Source organism: Dromiciops gliroides, chromosome 2, assembly GCF_019393635.1.
Source record: "Dromiciops gliroides isolate mDroGli1 chromosome 2, mDroGli1.pri, whole genome shotgun sequence".
Lineage (NCBI taxonomy): Eukaryota > Metazoa > Chordata > Mammalia > Microbiotheria > Microbiotheriidae > Dromiciops > Dromiciops gliroides.
The window spans coordinates 10,970,070-10,996,977 of record NC_057862.1 but is presented as its reverse complement, the minus strand read 5'-3'; the positions used below and the strand labels follow the sequence as shown (position 1 = coordinate 10,996,977).

The 26,908-nt window shown below is 44.1% G+C and overlaps 1 protein-coding gene across 1 annotated transcript; it reads right to left on the bottom strand.

The window, feature by feature from the left end:
* Positions 1-1,193: 1,193 nt before the first annotated feature.
* Positions 1,194-19,045, bottom strand: EEF1AKMT2 (EEF1A lysine methyltransferase 2). Its single transcript, XM_043981389.1, is given in 9 exon segments — positions 1,194-1,595; positions 5,659-5,875; positions 8,032-8,139; positions 12,331-12,345; positions 12,347-12,420; positions 12,423-12,445; positions 18,147-18,157; positions 18,159-18,213; positions 18,961-19,045. Coding segments are annotated over 9 exon segments (654 nt in total). The 5' UTR covers positions 19,017-19,045; the 3' UTR covers positions 1,194-1,500.
* Between the last annotated feature and the right edge of the window lie 7,863 nt (positions 19,046-26,908).

Sequence of the window (26,908 nt, the reverse complement as noted above, 5' to 3'; positions counted from 1 at the left end):
GTGATTTCCTCATCAAGGGGTATGAGGCCTGTCTAGTATCCCTGGCAGGCCTGGTACACAAAAGCTGCTTCAGTCAGCGCTGCCTGACCACCCAGCCAGGAGCTTTCCCAGGGACATCCCCAGTCCTCTCCGGGAGGCGCGCCATCTCCTCTCCTAGCCCCCAGGGAACGAAAGCTCCTTGAGGTCAGCAACTGTTTTGTTACTTCATCTCAGTATTCCCAGTCCCACACCCAGAGCAGACACTCGATAAATGCCTGTGGAATTTAAGTACATTAATCAAATTCTCAAAAATGCCTAATAAAGTTGGACATATTTCAGCCGAATTTCTCTCATTCTTTTTTGCAACATTGACTAGAATTGTTTCCAAGTCAGGAAGGGCTGGGGGGCTGGGGGGACCAGAACTATGTCTTGGCCAGACTATCTCCCCTCCCCCCTTCCCTCATTGACAAGCTGAACACTAAGAGAAGAGTCCTCAGTCTTCATTTTGACCATGTGTGTAAACAAGCAATATCCTCTCAGTAGGAACCTTCAGTGCTCATCTAAAAAGAAAAAAATGGCTTTCCTAAAGCCACAGAAAGGACACGATTTGAGGCTTACTCACTGCCGGCTCTTTGTAGAATATTTGCCACATGAATTGTCATTCTGTTCATTACATGTCCCCAAAGGAGGTCAACTCTTCCTCGGAGCATGAGAGAGCCGCTAGACACACTCCACCATCACCTGCCCGGCCATCACCCAGGGGTCACAGAGCTACCTCTGTCTCCATGTAGCCATTACAGGGCAGGAGCAGCTGCCACCCAACACAAGGCGAGGGCCTGGACTCAGAAAGCCTGCAGAGTCCCCGCCTCTTCTACTTACTACACAGGTGACCACAGCCAAGTGGCATGACAATTCTGAGAATCACTGAGAAGATGAAACGCTTGTTTGTACTGCACATTTTGTTAACCCTTGAGAGCTGTATAAATGGGAATTATTCAGCTATGATTTACACATGAGACACCATGAGAGGGCAGTTTAATGTAGGAAAAAAAACAAATCCTAAATCAAAATTAAATGGCATTCTTTACTAGCTATAATTTCAAAACAGTCTAATAAAAATAACAGCTTTTTAAAAAAAATTCTGAACCTAAAACGGAGTTTTGGACAAGCCTTGGGAAATAGTGATGTTCAAAAACTTACACCAAGACAGAGAATTAAAATCCCTTTGCTGATTTACATTTTAAACTGTTCAGCAAGTACAGAGATTTGTTTTGATCAAAGAAGAAAATTAATACATTTCCAATACAAAATATATTCAAAATAATTCTGTGTCGGTCTCTCAAAACCAGCCCCTTGCAGACCCAGGATTTCTCGCTGTCCCACTGTAAGTATTCGGTATGTGCAGCCCTCCATTGTGCCATGTTCTCAGGAATGATTTGCCCATGTGTCTGTCTCGGTCAGGATAAACCCTGACACTCGGGCTTTTTCAAAAGGAAAAGTGAATTTGTCCAGAGAAAGACCTCACTTTTTTTGGAAAACCAATGCTGTTACGCTGTTCCCAGATCTCCCTCCAAAGGTAAACGTCGGGGTTGGCAGTTCTTCCAGAATGTCAAATCCTGTAGGACAGAATTAAAATGCTTCCATTAGGGATGACGCTTGTCTTGGCAAGGGGGCTTCAGGTCAGTGCTCCACTGACCCATTCTTTACAGGGTTAGGTGATTCTCCCCAGCAACTTGGTGGCAAGCCTTTCTTCCACAACTTCCTGATGCCTCCACACCCAGCCCTCCAAAACTGTAAGGTGGCCAGGGCAAATGAAGGGCAGAAAGTCAGCATGTGGGTCATCCTCCCCCATCGTTCTGACAGTCGCTCATCTTCAGTTCCCTGCATTCTCATTAGAACTCGGCTCACCTGATCTTTTTCCCAGAAGTTTTGAAACACAGAAGGAGATACAGCTGAGAAAACCAGCAGAACTCAGCAGAAATGGAACTTAAATCAGTAAGTATGGGGGAGGAGGGGATCAGGGCCCAAATGGGACAGACCAGGTGAAGGAGATGCTGTATGACGGTTTGTTCCATGCCATCCTCTAAAGCCCACAATGAGACACACTCTACCAGGCATTTGTTTTCAATGCCACAATGACGGGGAAAACCACTACTGCCACGTGATCCAAACAGGCATCATGACAAACCTTAAACCTGGGACATGAGTGTTAACATCCACGGTAGGAATCCAAGAGCCCCCAAGTCACTTAGAGTTCTGGTTTCCAGCGGCAACGGCAACAAAGCCGAGAGCCCCCAGGTCAAGCTTCAAATACGTCCAAAAGGCGACCAGTCCCATCCCTTGGCACCTGAGGCTCATTGGCTAGACACAGGAGGGTCCTGCTTTCTACCCAAAGGAAAACCATCTTGACCTGAGGAAGGAAGGGGGGCACACAGCAGGTGGTTTGTGTTCTGCAAGGATTTCACTTTCAGCATGTGTTCAGAGCTCCCAGGAGGGCACCTCTGTTGTGTTTCAGCTACACACTGGGAAAGCGCGGCCTGCCCAGCCACCCCCCCCCATACAATAAAACAGACATAGAAAGCTAAAGAAAGGGCCGGCTCTGATTATTCGGCTAAACCAGAGATTCCCAAGGAGAGTGTAACTTCCTGGGGAGGAGGGGGTGCTAGGTGGTGCAGTGGATGGAGCACTAGCCCTGAGGTTGGGAGTCTCAGCTCAGACTCTTACTAGCTATGTGACTCTAGGCAAGTCACTTAACCCCAACTGCCCTAAAAAAAAAAATTCCAGGGCCATCTCCAAATGGCTCCAGAGGAGAGAAGAGGTTGGTGACCTTGCACAGCCCTGCCTCACTTAAATCCAATTCACTGCAAGTCATGACATCATCCCAATATCATGATCCTCTTCGAGAAAGAAGGACCAACAACTTTCCTGGGAATGTTTCCATGACAAAATGACCAAGAACAAACACAATCACCACTAACAGAATATGCTTCCAATGGTGTCAAGGCATTTTTCATCTATTAAAGGTTCCCTCCATACAAGGTCCCCACCTACTGTAAACAGGGAAGATCGGCCCCGTGCTTCTCGGGAACTTTGCCCACAAAATTGCTAAGCTGTGTTCTGCATTCCCAGGGATAGCACCACTAGGCCCATACCCCAAAGAGAGCAATAAAAGAAGGAAAGGACCCATGCACAGAGAAATATGGGCAGCAGTTCTTTTTGTAGGGGCAAAGAAAGTCAGGGGGTGCCCATTAACTGGAGAAGAGCTGACCAAACTATAGCATGTGAATGGTGTGGAGTATGATTGTGCCTCCAAAATAACCAGACGGGTGATTCTGGAGAAGCCTGAAAAAACCTGATGCAGAGAGAGGGCAGCAGAGCCAGGGAACAACTTCTACAATTACAACAACACATTACAGACAGACAGACAACTCTGCAAGACTTAAGGACACTGATCGTCACACAGACACACACACACTGCTAAGCAAGCACAAAGAACCATCACAGAGAATTGTGTCAGGCAAAGCTGCTGCAGACCTTCTGCCTTGAAATTTTAAGATGTTCTAATAAGCGAGATGACACCCAGATTCGTCCCCTTCAGCCATTCTGATGGACAATGTGCATCCCATGAGGCAGAGCCCCAGGGGGGTTGAGGGTCGAGGTTCGAAGTCAGAAAGAAATGGCTGCACAAACTGTGGCAGAACGAGGTGCCAAGCACTGTGCCAATGAGCTAGACACCGACACAGAGAAAAAGACAGAGTGTAGAACACAACACGGGACAAACTGTTGAGAATGTAGACAAAATGGAAACAAGGCCCTTGCACCTTGGGATCAACAAAGGCTCTGTAGAGACGGGATTCCCAGAGATGGAGGGGAGCCCGGGGAACATTCCAGGCCTGGAGGCCTTGCATGGAGATGAGGGGAGGCGCAGTGCTGTGTGTAGGAACAGCAAGGAGGCCAGGATGAGCGCACCGCAAGCTGAGTACAGCACAGTAATGCAAAGACCGGAAAGTGAGGCTGGGGCCAAGCCGGGAAGAGCTACAGGAGAAGGAAATCACCTAAGGAGACCAAAACACAAGAAGGCCAGGGAGGAGGTGATGAAGGCCTGATCTAAGGTGTTCACAGTGTGAGTAGAGAAAGGAGAACATAGGTAAGAGATGCCAGTAGTCAGTCAACCAATAATAAAAGTAATCATAATAATAGCTACCTAACATTTATAGAGAACCTACTATGTGCCAAGCACTGTCCTCAGTATTTGACAAATCTTACCTCATTTGATCCTCATAATAACCCTGTGACAAAGGTGCTATTATTATCCCCCACTTTACAGGTGAGGAAACTGAGGATAGAGGTTAAATGACCTGCCCAGGGTCACACAGATAAGAAGTGTCTAAGGCTGGATTTGAACTAAGGTCTTTTCTTGACTCTAGGCCCAGCGCTTTATGCTGGCACAGTGCTATTGTTTCTTGGTGACAAGAAATGGTCATACAAAAGTGACATGAGAAAATGTTCAATTTCTTTTTAAATTACATTCGGCACATTGTTAAATAGAATTCCTATTGCTCTATAAATACCAAGAGCAAAATAAGAACCAGGATCCCTGACTGGCAGCTGGCAAACATCTTCATTCTTCCTCAAACTAAACACTCTATGACATCTAAGAGGGCATGAACGTGTGTAGTACAGAACATTCACTTATTCATTTGATTCTCTGACCTGGAGGTTAAGTGTTTGCAGCCTTCTCTTCAAGGATTTCTTAAGAGCATCTCCAGACTCCCTATTACTGGTGAGGCCTCGCCCCAGCCCAGACACCAGAGCTCCTCCACTCCTCCCTCCCCATCTCACTCCTGCAGACCCCTTGTCAGCTCCATCTTCTCTCCTCTGACACTGCCCCCAGGCAAGCCTGGACGACTGCAATAGCTGCTGGTGACTCCACCTGACTCCAGACTCTCCCACTCCAATCCATCCTCCATTCAGCTGTCAAAGGGATCTTCCTAAAGCCCAAGTCTAACCACATCACTCCCCAAATTCAAACACCTTCAATGGCTCCCTATCACTTCCAGCATCAATTTTCTGTTGGACTTTCAGAGCCCTTCCCAATCTGGCCACTTCTATCCCCCTTCCCACCTCTACACTCCAGTCTTCTCATACCTCTGAGACCCAGGGACACGGGCCTCCTCTCTGGTCCTCCCTCAACTCCAAACACTGTCCCGGCTGTTTCCCATGCCTATAACTTGTTCCCTTCCCATCTCCACCTCCTATCTTCCTTCAAGTCTCAGACTAAACCTCAGCTTGGGCAAGAAACCTTTCCTGATCTTCCTCAGTGCTGAAATTATAGCCAACTTGTCCTCCTTAAGGCAGGAACTGTCTTTTGTATTGCCCTTCTTTGCAATAGCACAGGGCCTGCCACATGGGAGGTGCTTAATAAATAACATGTGATTTGACTTCAAAATTTACAAAGAACTCTATGTGCCTCCCCTGCATATGTCTTTGCGCTTTAGGTTAAAATGCTGTCTTGAGACTAAGGCACTTCTCTGCTTAATGGACTGGATCATAGACTTTGAGCACACACGAACACTGTTCGCATTTCAGGAAAGTTACAAACCATCAGCAAAGAAGAAAACGCTTCCATGACATTAACCTTAGCAAGACTACATTTAAAATTGTATAGGGACCATTTACCTTCACTGAACTCATTTAGCAGCTCATCCTTGGTCCAGTTACAAGAAGTTATGAGAAAGAAGCCTTTATCTCGCAATGCCCTGGAGAGTGTCTTCACATACTGCTTCCTCTTCTCAGATGCATGGTCAGGATTCAGGCTTATGGCATCAAAGGTTCCTTTGTCAACACAAATATGAAATCCAGAGAGTTTGGTGGAAGGATTCAAAAAGTCTTCCACCTAAATTAAAAATAAATATTTGTGTAATGGTAATTAACACAAATCTTTCCATAGAATACTATGGAAAGAATTATCAGTTAATTCTCTGTACATTTTACTTTGTTTAAAGTATCAAATTTGTATCAAAATGTTAATGCCTTCTTTCAAACACTAAACAGCTTTTAAAATACCAGATCAGCCAGCACTTGCCAGGCCATAAAGATTCATGTTGTTTCCACTAGACTCCAAAACTCTACCAATTTGAGGAGATACAGCCCAAAAAATCAATGTCAGGTGTCCTGCTGATAGTAAAGCAAACGAATGATGTGGGGTCACAGGCCTGGTCTACTAAAAAGCTGGTTGTGCTTAAGTAACTTCAGGCTTAGTTTCCAAAATGAAAAATAACACGATGAAGCTGCAAATAGAAGACTAAGACTAAAATCCCCAAGTTCTCATTCTGGTTCATGAAGCAATAGTAGACATGGGAAACCCAAAACTTCCTTGGCTTCATTTAGCCATTTGTAGTGATGCTTACTGACTACCAAGTTTAAAGAAGTAAACGAATAAGGGTAAACCATAAGTAATGAAAACACATTCACATTCTGCCTTTCAGAATTCAAGCTAAGAAACAATTTCTCATTCATTTTCTTGCACCGGAAGAACACTTGCCTTTGGAGTCACAGGACATCCAAGGTCCCATCTAGATCTAACCTCAATCTACAGTCCAGTGGAATGGGCCCAATTCACAGCTCCCCTCCTCCCTGCCTCTGTGGTGTGGGGTTGTTCTCTGGGCCGCCTTTTCATCTTCTGTAAAAGGAGATCATAACAGGGTCTCTAAGTCCCCTTCTAGCTGTGAATCCTGCAGTCCTAAATAGGTCTTAATACTGATCTGAATGACGACAATAAATTTCTAAGGTCAGATTATCTATACTAGATTTAAAAGTAGATGGTTACACTTTACACAAATAGATTTCTTCATTCTTAAGTGCAACCTTTTAAAAGTCAATGTCAAGGGGCAGCTAGGTGGCACAGTGGATAAAGCACCGGCCCTGGAGTCAGGAGGACCTGAGTTCAAATCTGGCCTCAGACACTTGACACTTACTGGATTTGAACTCGGGTCTTTTCTTGACTCTAGGCCCAGTGCTTTATGCTGGCACTGTGCTAAATGCTAGCTATTTACTAATTACTAGCTGTGTAACCCTGGGCAAGTCATTTAACCCCAATTGCCTCACCAAAAAAAAAAAAAAGTCAATGTCAGTCAACTCCATTATTTATATAAAATAGATAAACTAGTTCTGCATAGATACAGTTACCTACATTTGGCTTTGGAATGTGTTAGTGCGATTACATCTGCAAATGGTGTATTTACTTTTTTAGTAGCAAAAAACCACAAACAAAGTAAGTATACATCATCTGGGGAATGACTGAAGAAGCTTTGTATATGAATAAAATAAGCTACTACTGTGCAACAAAAAAATGACTTAAGAATTTGGAAAAACACAGAAAGGTTTCTATGAACTGATACAGTGATGTATGCAAAATCAGGAAACCGATGTATGAGAAGACAAGTTAAAAAACACACAGCACTATAAGGCAGTTAAACTCAGAAGAACGATAATGGCCAATATCAGTCCTAGAGAACAAATAATAAACCGCATCTGCTACACCTCCTCTTGGATGAAGGACAAGCCAGGAGATGTGGGCTTTGTGTTGGCTGATTGCAACTGGTTACAAGAGTTACATTCAGTGATTTGGGGGGAGGAAACGACTGGTCGAGAAACAAAAAGTTGTCAATAAACCGTTTTTTAGGAATGTGTCCAGTGGTCTGGCAACTTAGAATACTTGAAACAAAATCACAAAGCTGTCAAGGAAAGAAATGACTAACAAACAGCAGCAAAGACACCGGCCCCAAGGCAGAAAAATCGAGTCAAAGGTCTCGGGATCCTATGAACTTTACTCTGTAAGTCTCTGTCTTTCTCCTCTATCACCCTGGCAGCCAGAACCAGGGACAAACACTTTCCTCCAAACTATGTCCTTGCTTTCACGAGCACATCACTTGTACCTGAGTCTGAAAAAACTCCATGTGCATTTAAAGGAATGCAGAACATGAAAAAAGGGGCTGATGAATATACAACTGCTTTTCTTTTCTTTTCAAACATTAGTAATAGTAAACTTACCTGTAACTTGATGTTAGATAAACCTTCCTTTTCTATTATTCTTCCAGAAAGCTGTATTGCCAAGGGAGAGTAATCAATTCCAGTAATATCAGAGTATCCCAATTTTGCCTAAAGATTAAAAGAAAAAATTAACCATTTATTCTGCATAAAGCAATTATTTAGTCTGTGCATTCTATCACTCCTTTAAGGATTTTTAAAAATCTAGCTAACAATGAGCAGCTAGGTGGTGCAGTGGATAGAGCACTGGCCCTGGATTCAGGAGGACCTGAGTTCAAATCCGACCTCAGACACTTGACACTTAACTAGCTGTGTGGCCTTGGGCAAGTCACTTAATCCCAATTGCCTCAAAAGAAAAAATATATATATATATAGCTAACAAGTGACATGTAATCTAATGAATATTACAGTATTTAAATATTTGTAAAGAAATGTGAATAGCAGCAAAAACTTAAGTCCAAATACTATTAAAATTTATTCCCTTTTACACTATTTGGTTTCTTCTTCAAAAGAAATTATATTTTCTCAAACACTTCAAAATAATGAGAAAAAGCATTTCCTCAGAAAATGAGCAGTTTCAGATTCTGATACTGATATTCATCTTTCCACAATCAAAAATCTGTCACAAAACTGACTCAATGAAGTGATCTGAACAAATTCACACGAAGCTTCATATGTAACTGTTTTAGCGCTTCTTGACCTTGAAAGGCCTTTCACACATAACAACACACTAGTGAGCTGAGCAGGCCGAATGTTATTAAAGTCCTCTGTACAGATGAGATCTCCTCACCTGTGGCCTCCAAGAAGCTGTAGCATGTACTGGGGCTACACCCCCAGTCGACTGTCTCAGCAGATGGGCCTAAATCAGGTTGAAGATAACCAACAGGCCTCAAACCGTCAGTGAGTTTAGGGGGGTGTTTGTTGTTGCTGTTTGTCCTTCATTCTCGAAGGGGACCTGTGACCCTCGGAGGGTGACATCAAAGCTTGCACTGAATTGGAGTGAAGTGAGGCAAGGCTGTGCAAGGTCACCAACCTCTCTCCTCCAGGGCCACTTGGGTCAGTGGCAAGTTATACATCAGGACGACTGGAGATGGTCCAGTGTGTTTGAAGCAATGGGGGGTTAAGTGACTTGCCCCAGGGTCACACAGCTAGTGAATGTCAAATGTATGAAGCAAGACTTGAATTCAGGTCCTTCTGACATCAAGACCCAGTGCCTATCCCAGTGCTACCTAGCCACTGGGGGGGCAGGGGGGGGGGCATTTACCCAACCACTTAAAGACCTTCCCTGGCAGAACGGGCAGATGAGAAGATGAGAACAATTTGTTCCAAAAGGCCATGAAGGGACGGTGTTGAAGCATCCTGGGCCTAGGCCGGTCATCATGACTTTTGTCCTGCCACTGGACTTCAAGGGACTCTGGAGGAGAGAATGAGGCTGATGACTCTGTGCAGCTCTGTCTCACTTAAATCTCATTCACGCCCATGATGTCATTGGTCCTCTGAAAATGAAGCTCAATAACAGATGATGAAACTGACACCAAGGCTGAATCGCCAGGAGATTGGTCAGGTGCTCCAGGGGTGGGATCTAGATGGTATACAGCAAGGCTAACAAAGGTGACAGCACGTGGTCCTTTTCCAGACAGCCTCCCTCTTTGATCCTTGGGTAATCCATCTAACTCAGGAGTTCTTAACCTTCTTCTGGTGTCCAGGACAGCCCTAGGAGGTCATCTTCCTTAGACTCCTCACAATAATTTTTTTTTTTTAGTGGGGCAATAGGGGTTAAGTGACTTGCCAGGGGTCACACAGCTAGTAAGTGTTACGTGTCTAAGGCGGATTTGAACTCAGGTCCTCCTGACTCCAGGGCTGGTGCTCTATCCACTGTGCCACCTAGCTGCCCCTCACAATAATTTTAAATGCATAAAATATAAAAGTATTCCGAAGAAAACTAATTACATTGACAACAGTTATCAAAAGTAATTTTTTTTTTTCATGATACAGTAAAAGTGAATACACAGCGTTAAAAGTTAGGCGTCAGTATTGGCTCAGCCACCTGCCCCCCCGCCGCCCCCCCATACCAACCATTGTAAAGGAGTACCACTGTACTTTCACCATACTTTTTGTTGTTTTCCTCTGGGCATATAACCAAACTAAACGGTGTAGATAATTTTATGAAATCAGCAACAAGAAAGTACTGTGTAATTAGGTTTACTTGGCACTACCTTAAATTTAAATAGATTGCAAGGATAAATAAATTTAATATTGTAAATGAATTAATATTTAAAGTTTTTCAGTTTACTACTTTAACATTGGGTGCAATAATTTAGTAGTTTAGCATCGTGGAAACAACTGGATCTTTCTGCTGACCAACTTCAGTTGTATGTTATACTTAAAGGCTTTAAAGTTTAATGTATTCTTGTATCTGCCAATGTTAGAATGTTTCCTTCAAACCTCCCTCCTGCAACTTCTCAAGCCTGTACTAAGTTGATATACCCTGAAGTCTGGACTCTGTGCTAACAGAATTTCATTTTAAATAGAATATGTTTTTTAATTTTCTGATAAGCTGCTGAACTTTTAAAGAAGTTTTTTGGGGGCCACCAAATGTCTTTGGATCATGCAGAGAATATCTTACTGTACTGTAGTAATTTTGTATTTACTTAGATAGATGTGACATAATAGATGTGAACTGTTAATCACTGCTTGACTATTAATAAAGTTGTTTAAATATTAAGAAAACCTTTTTTTTTTTAAGTTCACAATCCCTAGGTTACGAAATTCTGGTAAAAGGACTCATGAAAAAATGCCATCTACCTCCAGAAGGAGAACCTGATTAAGACTCTAAGTGCCAAACTTAAGTATAATTTTTTCACTTTATTTTTCTTGCTTTTTTTGGTAATATGGCCCAATATGTAACTATGTTTTGCATGACTTTACATGTATAATTGATATGATATTGCTAGCCTTCTCGATGGGTGGGAGAGACTGAAGGGAGGAAGAGACTTTGGAGCTCAAAATTATAAAAAAGATTTGAAAATAATTTAAACTAAAAATGCTTTTAAATAAATAGTCCAAGAGAAGAAAGAAACCAAGGTTGAGGAAGGCCATCAGATTAATGCCAGTCTGATGAGGAAGTCACACAAAGGGGACGGTTATCTGCCCTGCTTTGCCCACTCTTCCCCACTCCCTTCACAGAGCAGCTCACGCTCTTGAAGCCATACTACACCCAGAGAACTTTGCACACTCAAGACCACTGCCATGGCCCAGCCCCGCCCTGTCTGGGGACTGGCTTAGCACCTCCATAACCCATCTCCTCACAGAAACACTAAGCATTCAAGTTAGAGCAGAAACAATAGAAACAGTAACTCCCTGCGCCCACCTCCATGCAAGACAGGCTAATTTTTCTCCTTAAAAGTGATTGAGACCATCCCTGAGACTTGGGGGACTGGGGGACCAAAGGCCCGGGCTCCTGCGGTCACTTCCTGGTCACCTGAGTACAAAACAAAGTTCCAGGTACCCTTGGGAGTGTGGCTAGCTCAGGAGAGGAAGCGTAATCTCAGCTGTCCGCCCAAGGCTTCTGGATGCATATCCCTGCTGCAATTCTCCTCACTGTTAGGACAGGGGCAATCCCCTTTTGTTAACTGTTTTATGATCTCCAAGTGTCTCAGTTTGTTCCTATGCTGAACCTAGACTGGGGTCTGGCTGAGGGACAGAGTCCTCCATTCCCTCCAGAGCATCTAACACCAGGTCCCAAACATATAAATAGGAATTCAATCATGGTCTGCTAATAGGGACTGACTGCAGCTAAGGGTAATGAACCAGGGCTAGAACAGTCCTGTTCTCACTTGACCACAATCCCCTGGAGCAGTTATGGCTCCTCAGAGAAGCCCCGCCCATCATCCCTGTGGGCACTGCTTGAATACTGAGTGACAGCTGGTCATCACCTTTAAGGAGGCAAGGATCAGATGAGAGGAAACAGGACAAAACCAGCCTGTCCCCAAGTCTCTTGGCTGTCACGATGGTTGGAGCATTAGCTTCTTCCTCTAAAACCAAAATTCATTTCCTCCACCTTGCCATTCTAGTCCTCTCCCCTTCAGGGTGGAGCGACCTAAAGTCAGCTAGAACCTCACTTCAACCCAGTTTAAACCGGTATTTTCCATGAAAAAAAGGTTAGACCTCTTGACCTGAGGAGATTAGTGAACAATGAAGTCTTATCAAAGCAAGATGTTATTGCTTTAGACACAGATGGTTAATATTCCAGTTTTTTAAAACCATTTAAAAGTTTATTCAAAAACACTAAAAAATACCAACCAATTCAACCAGAAAGAATCCCGTTTCCAGTTCCAATGTCAAGCACTGATGCATCCAATGGGATCTTGCATTTTTCCATCCACCTGATAATCGGGTCATACTTTCTTCTCCAAACCTGTCAGAAAAAAAGATTCAAGTATTAATAATTAAAAAAAAATTGGGAAGGCCTGTAACAATGGTAACAACTAAATTCTACCCAGTTGGCTAACAACACATTTACAATTAGGACTTCTTTTAATCAAACTGAAAATGTGGAAGAAATAAGTTGTCAGTGTTGGCATACTGTTACAACTCAAAACTTCACTCTCTTTGTGATGTGAGAGTATACCCTCTTGAAGGATCACAGGGTGGAATAGGCAGAGACACTGTAATTACAACAATTAGTGTTTTCTAGGTCACTGATATTTTTACAATTTGGGAGCTGTCTCACACTGAAGAAGGAATAACCACCAGATGGCAATAATTTGAAATCACTCAAGACAAAGTCAAACCTGAGATTTTAAAACAAATCAAAAAGTCCCTTACTCTTTCAGAAGCCCCAAGGACTTCAAAAGCTACCATTATGTAAGTAACAATTAAAAGAATCAGAGAAGCACAAAGTTAGAAGGAACTTTGGGGACCATATGGCCTAACCCATATCTAACATCATTGTAAAGACAACTTTGAAAGACTCAGGAACTCGGATCAACACAATGACCAACCACAATTCTGAAGTACTCATAATGAAGCACGCTGCCCACCCACTGAGCTCGAGAGGTAATGGACTCAAGAATGCAGCATGACACATATTCTGGGAGGAGATGTCCAAAGAGGGAATTGTTTTGCTTGACATGTAAACGTGTGTGTGTGTGTGTGTGTGTGTGTGTGTGTGTGTTAACAATACAAGTTTTGTTTTTCTTCTCAATGGGGGAGGGGGAAAGAAGAGAAGACAAATTTTTATTGATTAAAAACCTAAAATTTAACCTAAAGAAAGAAAGGCAAGCTTCAGGCTAGAGCTAAATTTCAGACGAGAGTATGTATGCAAATTGAATTTATAAACCTCAGGTGTTAACTCATTATGCTCCAGCTCATACTTAGGTTTAGGTGCGGATAGGTCTGCTTAATATTGGCACTGAAGTAAGACAATGAACTAATTAAAACAATGGTGAAATGGGAAAAGCCGAGGCCACAAGGGTGGCCCTCTAGCCTCCTCTAACCTCCTCACCCCTGGGCCACTCCTGCCCTGCCCCTGCCCTGGTGCCACTTCGGCCCCCCCCCCCAGGCCTGGTTCCTTGCATCAAGCCTGAACCTGCTCTTCACTCTGCCCTCTGGAACCCACCTGTGCCATAGTCTGAGGGAGCCATCACGGGTACACCAAGTTTTTCTTCTTCAGCCAGTGCCTTCAAACAATCCTCCCATGGCATGATTTGAAGACATTTCATCACACTGGTGTCCTACCTCCTGGAACCCTCCAGATAATCCACACTGCATCCAATAAGCTCTTGAGGGCGAGGGTCCCACTTTCCTATTTGTTTGCCAAGAACCCAATGTCTTGACTGAACTTTGAAATATGGGGCCCAGATGAGGCCCAGACCTGAACCTAAGTCCCATATGTGTCCTTGACTGTGAAGTGGGCTATCAGGTTCCAAGTCTTATCAAAATCCCACTGATAGATATTTCTCTGATGAATTCGAATCTAACCATGCTTGTCTGTATTCTAGCCTATGGAGATATTTTTAGCTCTTGAGTCTGTCACACAAAGCACCAGCTATCCCCCACAGCTTTCTGTCGACTGCCAATATGATCACAACATCATCCCATCTCTGCCAGGGATTCTTCACCTGGGGTTCATGAATGTGTTTGTATGAACGTATTTTGATGTAACTGTTTTCTTTTGTAATCCTATGTACTTTATCTTGTACACTGAAAAGCATTATTCTGAGAGGAATCCACCCACAGCCTTCACAAGACAGCCAAAGAGGGGTCCACAACACTAAAAAGGTTAAGAACTCCTGACTCTATGACTTTATCCAAGGAAACTGATAAAAACAGATAAAAATGTTAACAGCACCAAAGAGATGCAGGCACTGCATTAGAGACCTTTACAAATGGACAGTGAATCCAATAATCCTTCCTCTTTGGATTCAGTCACACCACCTCTTCTAAATCTACTTAAACTGGCCACTAACTTACTGTTGCACCCATTTTTTATTTTTTTTTTAACAAGAAAGTTCCTGGGCCCCAGGTTAAGAAGTTCTGGCTTAAATGAGCCGTCTGACCTACCCTCTCCATCTCACCACACAAAGCAGGAGTTACTTTATCGGATGTGTCGCTAAAGTCTAGGCAAACTATATATTCAGCATTCCCCTAATCAACTATTCTAGGAACCACCAGGGAAATAAGGTGAGGCTAGGATGGCGTCCTCCTCTTGACTTCTCTCATGCAGTGATAACAAGTATTGCACGTGCCATGGCCAGGTGATCTTAATAAGGGCAAGTCACAGCTGCTCTTGCCTCTTTATCCTTACAGGAATGTCAGGGCATTTCTCTGTGGGCATGGCCCCTAGTCCTATGCTGTGTGTGTGTGTGTGTGTGTGTGTGTGTGTGTGTGTGTGTGTGTGTGTGTGTGTGTGTGTGTGTGTGTGTGTGTGTGTGTGTGTGTGTGTGTGTGTTAGAGCTGAGTTCCTTTGGGGCCACTTTCACTACTGATCTCTGGAATTTCTAGGCTTTAATTGGTTGTAAGACACATTATTTTTCATTCTCTGATTCTGGAGCCTTTGAAATTTTCCCGTCTTTTTGATTGGTTATAATCTTGCTTCTGGCCTTAGCATATGGGCTAGGACTACAGGACCTCAGAAGAACTTATCTTATAGGATGAAACCCATTCAGGAATATGAGAAGAATACTGCCAAGCAAGCAAAAATTTTACAGATATGTAGACGTCTTGTCGGCCAAAACTTTCTCCCATAAGGGGGTTTTGCTTCAGTAGTCACATCACAATAAAGTAGAACATTAGTACAAGTATTTCTAGGAACCCAAAAGGGGACTTAATGAGTAGGGATGCCTAAATGTAGCTATGTGAGCTATTCAAAACTTGTATGACTCAGGACCCATCAAGATCTTGTTTGGGGCCTTAATCAGCTATCCCAGTACAGGGTGGGAGCCCCAGTCACAGCCTATTTATCCTGGGGAAAGCCTGGCTGGCTTTTTGTGGCCACCGCTTCCTTTTCCAGATGTTTGCTAAATGCTCCTGCATGACCCCAGTCTGCCAGCATTTGCCAACAATCCAAGTCAAGCTTGTTGGCCAACAGGAAGTAGATTCCATTCTTTCCTTTTTGGAATCAAGATGCTGGTCACTGTCCAGTTTGGTGTCACGTTTCCCATTCCCCATCATCTCCCCAAAGTCTGGGACACTGGCTCCACAATCACAGCCACTGGTTCCCTCCCTAGTATCAGTCCCTATCTTGGACATTCATGCCCTGGTAGCCATTTTTCTTCTGTTCTTTCCAGTTCGACAGTCGTTCTATTTGGCAAACAAACAGAAGCAATAAATTGGATAATACTGCCTTTCTGCCTTCTCTCCAGCATTCATTACCAATATCAGTCCTCTTCTTTTCGCCAAAATAGATCCCAAAAAGCCTTTTTTTACTGCCGTTAGTATTCCTGGCCAGCCAAGGCAGCTCATTCTCAGCATTAGCACCACTGACAAGTGTTCTTATAGAACTGTATGACTTACATATTCATCCTGTATTACCTGCCTTGGCTTCAAGTGCAGTAACTAGTTCTTCAAAATCTTAGTTGGCGGGGGAGATCCCTAGGCATCCACATCACTTTCATTAGAGCACAATCCTTTTCCTCCTCTCTGATTCTTTACTTCTTAAGATTTTCGGAAAGGCTCCCTTGAGGTTTCCCTCACGTCTGACATCTGCTATAGAATTGTAGTGACCATTCTCTGAACCCTTGGAAACTGTTCTAAAATCTACATTGCATGTCAGGCTGTATCCAGATTTCCTCACCTTCTCTATCACAAATCCTAAGATGGAGTATTTAGTCACTTTCCCAGTAAACATACATCAATTCTATTTTGGCAATCAGCTCCTCCTTGTTGGAAAGAAATCCAGTACAGAGTAGCAGTTCCCCTTGTAACTTCCTCATCCTCTTGAAGGACTAAATCATCAAGCTGAGTCAAGAAGTAATCTTGTTGTTCCTCTTTTCACAGAAAAAGCTCCCTCACAAGCACAGGTGTCTGGCATCCCTCATGAACACTGCAACTTCCCAAAGTCCTCATCTATTACCTCCTTCCATAGAGGTGGTCTGTGGCACATTCTGATCCCAGAAGTTTGTCTCTGCCTCTCTGTTCATCTGCCCCTCTGATCCCTGGATTTCCCTGTGAGTATCTCTTTATATAATGTGTTACAATCATGACCGCCCATGACTCCAGAGCACGTGCTGATGGAGAGGTGACAACTCAGGCTGCACAATGTGACATAAGAGTGTCCTGGACATGGCCAAGGCAGGAATTTGTTTTGATTGACTATACATATTTATTACAAGCAGTTTTTCCTCCCAGATTTTTGAAGAAACAGTTTTTTGTTTGTTCACTGAACAAACCATCTCTTGCTGCTCTTCCACATGCAAGCTCTTCTCTAGCAACTCGTCCCAAAGTGGCATCACAGTCATGAGTCCTTCCTCAAAAAATCCAACTATCCCCTTTTTTGTGGTCCCTGTGTTAGGAACCCCTTCTGCCAGTGCACCTACAACCTGGAAATCTTGGAAAACTCCCTGGAAGACTAAGAGGCTTGGTCACTTGCCCAGGATCCCAGACAGAATTGTCAGAGGTAAGACTGGAACCCAGGTCTTCCTGACTCCACTAGCCCATGCTGCTTCTGAGGCTACCTAGGAGGCCACTTGACCCCTTTCCATACTTGGAATACAGGCATTTAAGGCATGGGTGCTAATGCTAGCTTTCTTAGTCTTTGTCTTCTGTAAATTTCCCATCATCTCTATTGATATTCTTCTGATTGTAGCAATTAACCACTGAAACCAGCTTCATAGACATACAAATAGCCAGTGTTCCCCCTCCATTTTATTTTAAAACCTGTTTATTAGATTTGCAAGACTGTAGGCAACTTCAATCTTACAACCAATTAATCTACTAAAAAGCCTTAAGTATCTATGTGCAGATAAGAACTGGGATGGTGTTGTGAAAGTCAGTCCTGTCTAATGAGCCTGAAAAGGCAGGTGGGGCCCAGATAGTAGAGAAGTCTGTACTGAATCAGTAGACTGATCCACAGCATCTCTTATGTGAGTGTTGGCCACACAAAGAGAAAGCAAACCAGTCCTTATCAGGAAGAAGCTCCCACTCAGTCAGGGGAGACAACATGTCCCGATACATGGGGGCAGACACAAATTAAAGCAAGTTAACCTCATAAGAGAGAGGAGGTCACTAGCTGCCAAGCAGGTTGGGAAAGACTTCCCTGAAGTAGGAAACCGGGAGTTTCTAACAGGCCAGTCTAGAAGGACCATCAACTGAGGGGAGGTGATGTGAAAGAAGACAACGGCAAAGGTAGGCTGGGGCCTCCAGAGCTTACTAGGGCTCCACAACATCTTACTGAGCAGACGAGGGGCAGGGTCAGAACCCGACTTTGGGAAGAGGACTTTGGCAGCTCACTCCATGAACCTGTCTGAGGCCTGACTCCATCAATTCCTCTTTAAGCTGAGTCTACAAATCTGAATTCACAGACACAACTGTTCATTTGCCACTTGAAGAAAAAATTATTTTAAGATGTATTAAAGACATATATACTCTGGATCCATAATCCCCTAAAAAAAACTTACCATATTTCTCCCAGAATCTCCACATTCTTGAAAAGCCTGCAATTCTCTTTCATATACAGCATCCCAACTACATAAGAAAAGAAAGTATAAGACAAACTCTTGATTTTATTTCACAAGATAACGTCCCTTAACATTCTGAAGAAAACAAAAAACTAAAGACCACAGAGACGGACAAAATGGAAAGTCCGCAGTCCAAGGCTCCGCAGCGGCCTGGGAAGCAAAGTGGGCTCACACACTCTTCCGCCCCTCCCCACCCCCCACCAGAAAGGAGACAGGGGAGGGGGGGGATTAGGGGAAGACCCTCGGGGCCTTTCGACCACAACGAGAGTGCGGAAGGGGCAGGTTTAGGCAACGGGGCGGGTTCTGGGACGACCGCAGGAAGCCCGGCGGAGACGCGGCCAACAAACGGCTGACCACGGGGACCCAGAGGTCAAGCCCACGAGCATCTATGAAGCGCCTACTGTGTGCCCAGCACAAAGAGCAGAAAGGAATCCCTGCCCTCCCGGGCTCACAGCCTGGGGTTCAGGGAAGGAAGGTCTGGGGGTCGTCGGAATAGACGCGACAGAGGCCGTCTCCCCCAGCCCCAGCCCAGGCATCCCGAACCCCGCCCCCTCCCCAAGCTCCCCTGGAGCCCCCCGAAGGAAACGGGAGCGGGGAGTCACAGAGTGGGGGAGGGGAAGGGCCCTGGGCAAAGGCTTTATTGAAATGAATGAACTGAGGGGCAGGTAAAGGGGGAGGAGAAGATGGGGGGAGGGGGCAGGCAAAGAGGGGGGGGGCTACCCCGAAGCAGAGGCCCCGGGGACGCTGCACTCACTGCTCTCGGGTCCCCAGGGCCGAGGGAGCGAAGCCACCCTCGTCCTCCGCCTCCATGGCCCCCAGAAAGCCGGTCCAGGCTGAGGCAGTTGGGGGCGGCCATTGAGAGGGCGGGGCCAGGCGGGCCGCGCCTGCGCCCTAGACGCCCCCTCCCCCCACCCGGCCTCTCTAGGCCGCCCGGGGCCGCTCTGAGGCTCTGGAGGCCTCCCTCTCTACTGCTCCGGCCCAGGGCGGTGACGTCATCCTGAGGCCAGCCTGGGACACCAGGTGGGGCGGTTGGAGGCGGGCCTTTCCCTCCCTCGCCTTCTGTCTCTCTCTTCCTGTTTCTGTCAGTCCTGTCTCTCTCTTCCCTCTGTTTTTGGTTCTGTACGTCTCTCTCTCTTCTCTCCCTCTCAGCCCCCTCACCCAGCATCCATAGCTAGGTGTTCCCCCTCCCTGCTGGACAGTTTTTCTGGGGTCTCTCATTCCTCTCCACCCCCACCCCCCACCCTTCTGAAGCTCCCTAAGGGCGGCCAGGAGCGGTCACCTTTTGTGTCCCTGACCTTGCTCGGGCTTGGGTCCAGCCAGGTGCCCCTGAAACCCTCGTTCCCTGCTCTGGCCGGGGCCACCCCTGCCCAAGGGGGATTCAGCAAATGGGCCACAACCCACCCCACACCCCCATCTCAGCTGCATTCTTCCAGAGAACCTCCTGCTGGGGGTTAGCCCATGGGGTAGCCCCCACCTCTTGCTGGGTCCCCTTACCCAAGGCCCTTCCTGATATACATATGCACATCATATTTAGCATATATATATATCATTATATCACCATAATATCATATCACACACATTTTTATTTTTTTTATATATATTGTAATAGATAGATAATAGTGTTAACACTTAGGTATATACATACTATTATCCTCCCCAACTCCCCCATCATTCAAATGTAACCTCCAGGAGGCCAGGCACAGGTTTGTATCTCCAGGACACAACTTATCTCCTGTTCCTCAGGAGTGTGAGGATTGACAGTTCTCAGGCCCTGAAATGAGGAAGACCTGGGTTCAAGTCCCCTCTCTGTCTTGTGCCTGGGAGTGTGTCCCCTGGTCAAGTCACTGACCTTTTAGTACCAGTACAAGCACCATCTGCAGCTCATCCCCAGTCCACAACCCCTTCTGCCTGATACTTCTGACCTGCTCCTCCACTTCCCCCAGACCTGGAGGAGGTAACCCACTGGCTTCCATTTTGCAATTGCTTAGGAAGATTCTGAGGTCCTTTCTCACAAGCTCAACTGCCACGTATTCACCACTCTAATTTAGAGAGTGTGACTCCAATGGGGCTGGCCATGTTGTGTCAATGCCAGTTGTACAATTGCCCAAAAGATTATTTACAGAGAACTGGTACTAGGAAAGCTTGCTCACGTGAAGATCAGAAGAAGCAATACAAAGACACTCTCAAGGTCTCTCTGAAGAACTTTGGAATCAATTGTAAGACAGAGGAGACACTAGCACAGGACAGTCCACTCCAGTGTGATATTCCTGCATCAAAGAAGGTGCTATACTCTATGAGCAAAGCAGCACTGCAACAGCTCGAAAGAGACATGAGATGTGCACATTTAGAGACATCTCCACTCCAAATTATTCATGTGGACTATTGGTGCCCAGCCTGTGGCAGAGCCTTCCAAGCTCATGTTAGTTTGATCAGTCACAGTTGGACACACTGTCCTTGATTCCAACCTCGTGATATCTCTTTGGTCCTCTTTAGGAACAAAGGACAACCAACCAACAGCAGAAAAGCAGATGATAATGACTGTTTTCTAATGTCACTACCTGCTGAAATATCACATTAGTTTCTGTTGTTGAACCCTTTGATGATACCAATGACTTTGGTGGCCAGAAAATTTCTTTTCCTATGTCTCAGTAGCTGTCTACCAACTCTAGGCCAGGGAGCTTGACTTTGATTCCTGGAAAAGTGCTAGGATGGATCATTCAATGATGGCTTGTACTCTCGATGATAAAAAGCTAGCCCAAGGCTGCTAGGTCATGCAGGCTAAAACATCTTTGCTTTTTTTAAACAGTTACCACTAAACAAGTAGACCAAAGGCATGCTGTCAATAGTTTATTTGTTGTTGTTCAGTCATGTCCAAATCTGTGACACCCCCCCTCCCCTCCCCGGGTTGGGGTATTCGTGGCTAAGATCCTGGAGTGGTTTGACATTTCCTTTTCCAGTTCATTTTACAGATAAAGAAACTGATGCAAAATAGGATTAAATGATTTTCCCAGGTTCACACAGCTAGTAAGTATCTGAGGCCAGATTTGAACTAAGGTCTTCCTGACTCCAGGCCAAGCACTCTATCTACTGTGCCACTTAGCTGTCCCCAGTTTATTTAGAGTTCAGCAAAGAATTTAATAAGGTATTTCATACTATTCCATCCCCATCCCAATAAAGGTAATCACTGAAGGCTAATAAACCTGGATTTAATCAATCAGTCAAGCGTATAGAGGTTTGATGGGTTAGAGTTAATGTTAGATGTGGGTTAGAGTATAATTGGAAAACTTCGTGAAAATTTTTTTTAAATAAAATCAGGAGGTGGGAAATGCTTCATTCATTGAATGAAGACAGATTAACCATGCAGAAAATGTCTTGTGATGGGCTAAAAGAACCAGAAACACTGCTGGGCTGATATATGACAGAGCAAGTCATTTCAAAGGCAAGCCACAATGAGTCAAGTCATAATTGAAGCCTGTGGTGGAGGCCCTCTGAGAGAAAATTGAAGCAGGAGAATTGAACCTCACTCTTCCACTATTCCTCTCCAAGAGACTACATTAATATAGTGTCTAGCACATAGTAGGTACTTCATAAATGTTTATTGACTGACTGACTTTGAAAAGTCAGAAGTTCTCTTCATTAGAGTCCAATAGTGGCTCATTGGGAGCTGACACACTAAGGACAAACTGGACAGATTGAAGAAAGGTAGCTTCAGGACTCTTTATAGGGACACTAACCCTCAGGTCCAGCAGAGAGCTACAAGTGTGGGGAACTTCAGGAAGACTCCACAAAGGGAATAAGGGCTTCTGGTACTCAGAACTTGTGAGTTTACCTTATGGTCACAGGTGTTATCTCAATTTGAGCCCACTCTTCCCAAGTACCTAGTGTGTGTAAGGTGAGAGTGAAACCTTGTTTGGGGGGAATATTTATGTAACAACTTTCCTTGCTATACCTGCTTAGTCAATACCCTTCCTCAAAGCTAATTAATTCTGACCAATAATCAATGGGAAGCACACCAGTGGGGGCTCATGAGCAACTATACTAGAAACCCCTCAGCCTCCAGGTAACTCCTAGAAGTCTAAATAGATTAGGAATAATTGCCCTCTGGGAACATAGCCTCCTGATTCTACTAGAGGTTGTAAGGAAGTAGTATCCAAGGGGTTGCCAACCTATTCTTGTGGAAAAGATGAAGTATGAACTAGGTTAGGGGTTGATGTCCTTCATGTGTAAAAAGGACCAAAACAACATTACTATGTCAGGGCAAAGGGACAATTTGTCTGACTATAGCTGATCAAACCAATACAAGCGCAGAAGGCTCTACCACAAGTTGGGCAAAAATAGTCCATAGAACTGTGAACTAAACAGTAATAGTCACCTAGATTCAAAAGCGATTAAATGCCCAGATTCAAAGAACGACCAATCAATCCATTATTTGTCAAAGAAAACCAATGACATGAGCATTGTCTTGCACACGAATTGGATTTGAGTAAGGCAGAGCTAAGCAAAAGTGTCAGTCTTGAGCTCTCATCCAGAGTCATCAAAGTCCAGTTGTAGGCAGAAAGTCAAGATGACTGGTGATGGCCCAGGACATAGTGGGTGACTGTGCCCTTTCTAAATTAAGCACTTTCTCACCCTGGGAGGGCATTCCCATTTAATGACTATGGGCTAGGTAAGAACTGAGGCAAGAGATGGCCAATTTACCATCCCAAAGATATCAATCTGGGAGGGGAAGACCCTCAGAGTTTCTGAGCAGAACAGAAAACAATTGCTATTTACACTCCTTCTAAGATGTCAAAACCTAAACAATGAGCCACTGGGCCTATTATTGGCCATTCAATGAAAGCAAAAATGATTTGGATTTAAAGGCTAGTCAAATAGTTCCATTTAAAACACAATGGGCTTTTTCTCAGAGCTATATTTCAAGAAATCAAAAATGAAGGAGAAGAGGAAAATAAGCATGGAAGGAGTGGAGGGTTCAGGCTAAGGACTCACCAATCAGGATTTGCCAAATGGAATTTAATTAAAGCCATTTCTTTTCTTTTTTTAACATTAATTTTTAAATTTTGAATTCCAAATTCTCTTTCTTCCTCTAGTCCTTTCCCCACCCATTGAGAAGGCAAGCAATATGATAGCCATTTGTGTTTTTGAAAAATGATTGCTAGAGACACCAGTTTGGGGTAATTATATGTTAATTTATCAATATCACACCAGTATAGGATTGACCATGTGTCTCCCTAACTTCTCATGGTCTCAGGCCACGTGGTAGAGACGTAGGGAGAGAGCTTCTACATGCCAGTTATCGTGAGCAGGAGAAAAGCCTCCAAAGACCCACAAGCTCTCTCCCAGAGAGACAGCATGTGGGTCTCAAGGAGACCCAAGAGAGATAGAGACAGAGACCATGTGGTCCCAGAGAGCCAAGAGAAGCCAACATAGCTACCTGCCCAGGTTTTTGAACCCCATCTTTTACAGGAAGCTTTTCTCACCCCCTCGATTCTAGCACCTTCCCTCTGGCAATTATTTCCTATTTATCCTTGATATAGCCTGCTTGTATACTTTTGTTTGTTCATTGTCTCCCCAATTAAACTGTTAGCTCCTTGAGGCTAAGGGTGGTCTTCCATCTTTTTTCATATCCCCAGATCTTAACACAGTGCCTGGCACATGATAGGCACTTACTAAATATTGATTGATTGTTTGATCCATTGACTGAAATAAAAATGAATTAAAATGATAACCAGCAAATTTTCAGGATACAAATTAAATCCACACAAATCATTGGCATTTCTACATATTGGCAACTAAAGTAAGCAGGAAGTGATGAAAAATTCCATTTAAAATAACTGCAGATGCAGCAGCCAAAGAGGTACCTTCCTGAAGAAGGCTCCTTTGGGGGCCATCTCAGCTGGTGTGTTGGCTCACCCTGCCACCCCCTGCACCACTGTCTCTACTCTTTGGACCATGATGTCCACTCCCAAATCCATTCCTTTTTTCCTTTCACATCTCTCTCCTTTAAAAAAATGGTCAAGGCAGGGACTCACCTGAGCTATCCCAAATTCCCCTTTGAACAAATTAAACATAATGCCTCTAAATAAATTCTGGAATGGCAGAGCCCACAAAAGGATGAGGTGAAACAATTTTCCATCCCAAGACAACTTATAACATCAACAGGAAAGTTCTGTCTCACTGGGGTGAGACTAAAGCTCAGTTCATCACAGGCCAGGCCCCAGAAAATCAGCAGCAGGTCTTAGAGATGACTGAATTAGTGGTGGTTGCAGAGGTTTCAAGAGCTCTCAGCCCAGAGATGGTGAGGGGGTCAGAAAACTAATCAGAAGGAAGATTATAGGGAACTCTTTTCTAGGACTGGGTGCAGGAATCTGTTGTATTGCACATACAAGGTTCCAGATCAAAGTCCTAGGTCAAGAAGGAATAAGAGAAGGAGGAAAAGAATGAGAAAGAAGAGCCCTAACACACCAGAGCATGTGGTCACAGGGGTGTGGGGGCCCTGCTCATAGTTTCAGGGCAAAGAAGAGTGCTTGTGGTTACTTACAGACCAGAGCACAGATTAGAAGAGCAGTAACCACACTTCCCCTTAGATCATACCACTTTGGAGAAACCAAAAAGTTACAGACCCCCAGAACTAACTGAAAAAAAGCAGCACAAAAACCCTAAAACTTGGGACAGCTAGGTGGCACAGTGGATAAAACACCAGTCCTGGATTCAGGAGGACCTGAGTTCAAATCTGTCCTCAGATACTTGACACTTACTAGCTGTGTGACACTGGGCAAGTCACTTAAGCCTCATTGCCCTGCAAGAGAGAGAGAGAGAGAGAGAGAGAGAGAGAGAGAGAGAAGCAGAATTGACCAAATGGAAAAGGAGGTAGAAAAGCTCACTGAAGAAAATAATTGGCAAGTGGAAGGTAATGACTCCATGAGACATCAAGAAACAAGAAAAATTAAAATATAGAAGAAAATGTGAAATATCTCATTGGAAAAACAACTGACCTGGAAAATATATCGTGGAGAGATAATTTAAGAATTATTGGACTACCTGAAAGCCATGATCAAAAAAAGAGCATAGATATTATATTTCAAGAAATTATCAAGGCAAATTGCCCTGATATCCTAGAACCAGGATGTAACATAGAAATTGAAAGAATCCATCAGTCACCTCCTGAAAGAGATCTTAAATGAAAGCTCCCAGGAATATTATAGCCAAATTCCAGAACTTCCACGTCAAAGGGAAAACATTGTTAGCAGTCAGAAAGAAACAATTCAATTATCATGGAGCCACCATCAGAATAACACAAGATTTAGTAACTTCTACATTAAAGGATCAGAAGGCTTAGAATATGATATTCCAGAAGGCAAAAGATTACAACCAATAATCAACTAACCCAGCAAAACTCAGTACAATCCTTTGGGGGAAGGGGGTGTGCAGAATGGATATTCAATGAAATAGAGGACTTTTAAGCATTCTTTTTTTTTTAATAGGGAAACATGAAGTTTTGGGTGTTTTTTTTTGGTGAGGCAATTGGGGTTAAGTGACTTGCCCAGGGTCACACGGCTAGTAAGTGTCAAATGTCTGAGGCTGGACTTGAACTCAGGTACTCCTGACTCCAGGGCTGGTGCTCTATCCACTGCGCCATCTAGCTGCCCCTTTCATTACCTTTTTATGCTTCTCTTGAGTCTTGTATTTGAAAGTCAGATTTTTCTCTTCAGCTCTGGTCTTTTCATCAAGAATGCTTAAAAGTGGGGCAGCTAGGTGGCGCAGTGGATAAAGCACCAGCCCTGGAGTCAGGAGTACCTGAGTTCAAGTCTGGCCTCAGATACTTGACACTTACTAGCCGTGTGACCCTGGGAAAGTCACTTAACCCCAATTGCCTCCCAAACACACAAAAAAGGTAAGAAAGAAAGAGAAATCATAAGGGATTCAAAAAGGTTCAATGGGAAGATGACACTTGTAGCTCCTAAGAATTTTCTCATTATTAGGGCAGTAAAAAGGAGTATACATACAAATGGCATGGATAGAGGGCAACTAAGTGGCACAGTGGATAGAGTACTGGCCCTGGATTCAGGAAGACCTGAGTTCAAATCTGGCCTCAGCCACTTAACACTTACTAGCTGTGTGACCCTGGGCAAGTCACTTAAACCCAATTGCCTAACCAAAAAAAAAAATGGCATGGATGTGAGGTGACTATGATAGGATGAAATTTTTAAAATAAAATTAAGCAGCGAGAAAGAGGGATGCACTGGGAGAAGGGGGAAGGGAGAGATGGAATAGGGTAAATCATCTCACATAAAAGAAGAGTGAAAGAGTTTTTACAGTGCAGAGGAAGATGGGGGGAGGGGTGGAAAACACCTGAACTTTTACTATCATCGGAATTGGCTTAAAGAGGGAATAATATATATGCTCAGTTGGGTATAGAAATCTATCTTACTCTACAGGGAAGAACGAGAGGAAGGGGACAAAAGGGTGTGGCTGAAAGAAAGGAGGGCGAATTGGGGGAGGCAGTGGTTGGAAGCAAAACATTTTTGAGGAGAGGCAGGGTGAAAGGAGAGAGAGAGAAGGATAAATGGGGAAATTGGATGGAGGTAAATACACAGTAATCAGAACTGTGGAAAAAATTTATAATAAGTTTCTCTCATAAAGACCTCATTTCTCAAATACAAAGAGAACTGTGTCAAATTTATAAAAATAAGAGCCACTCC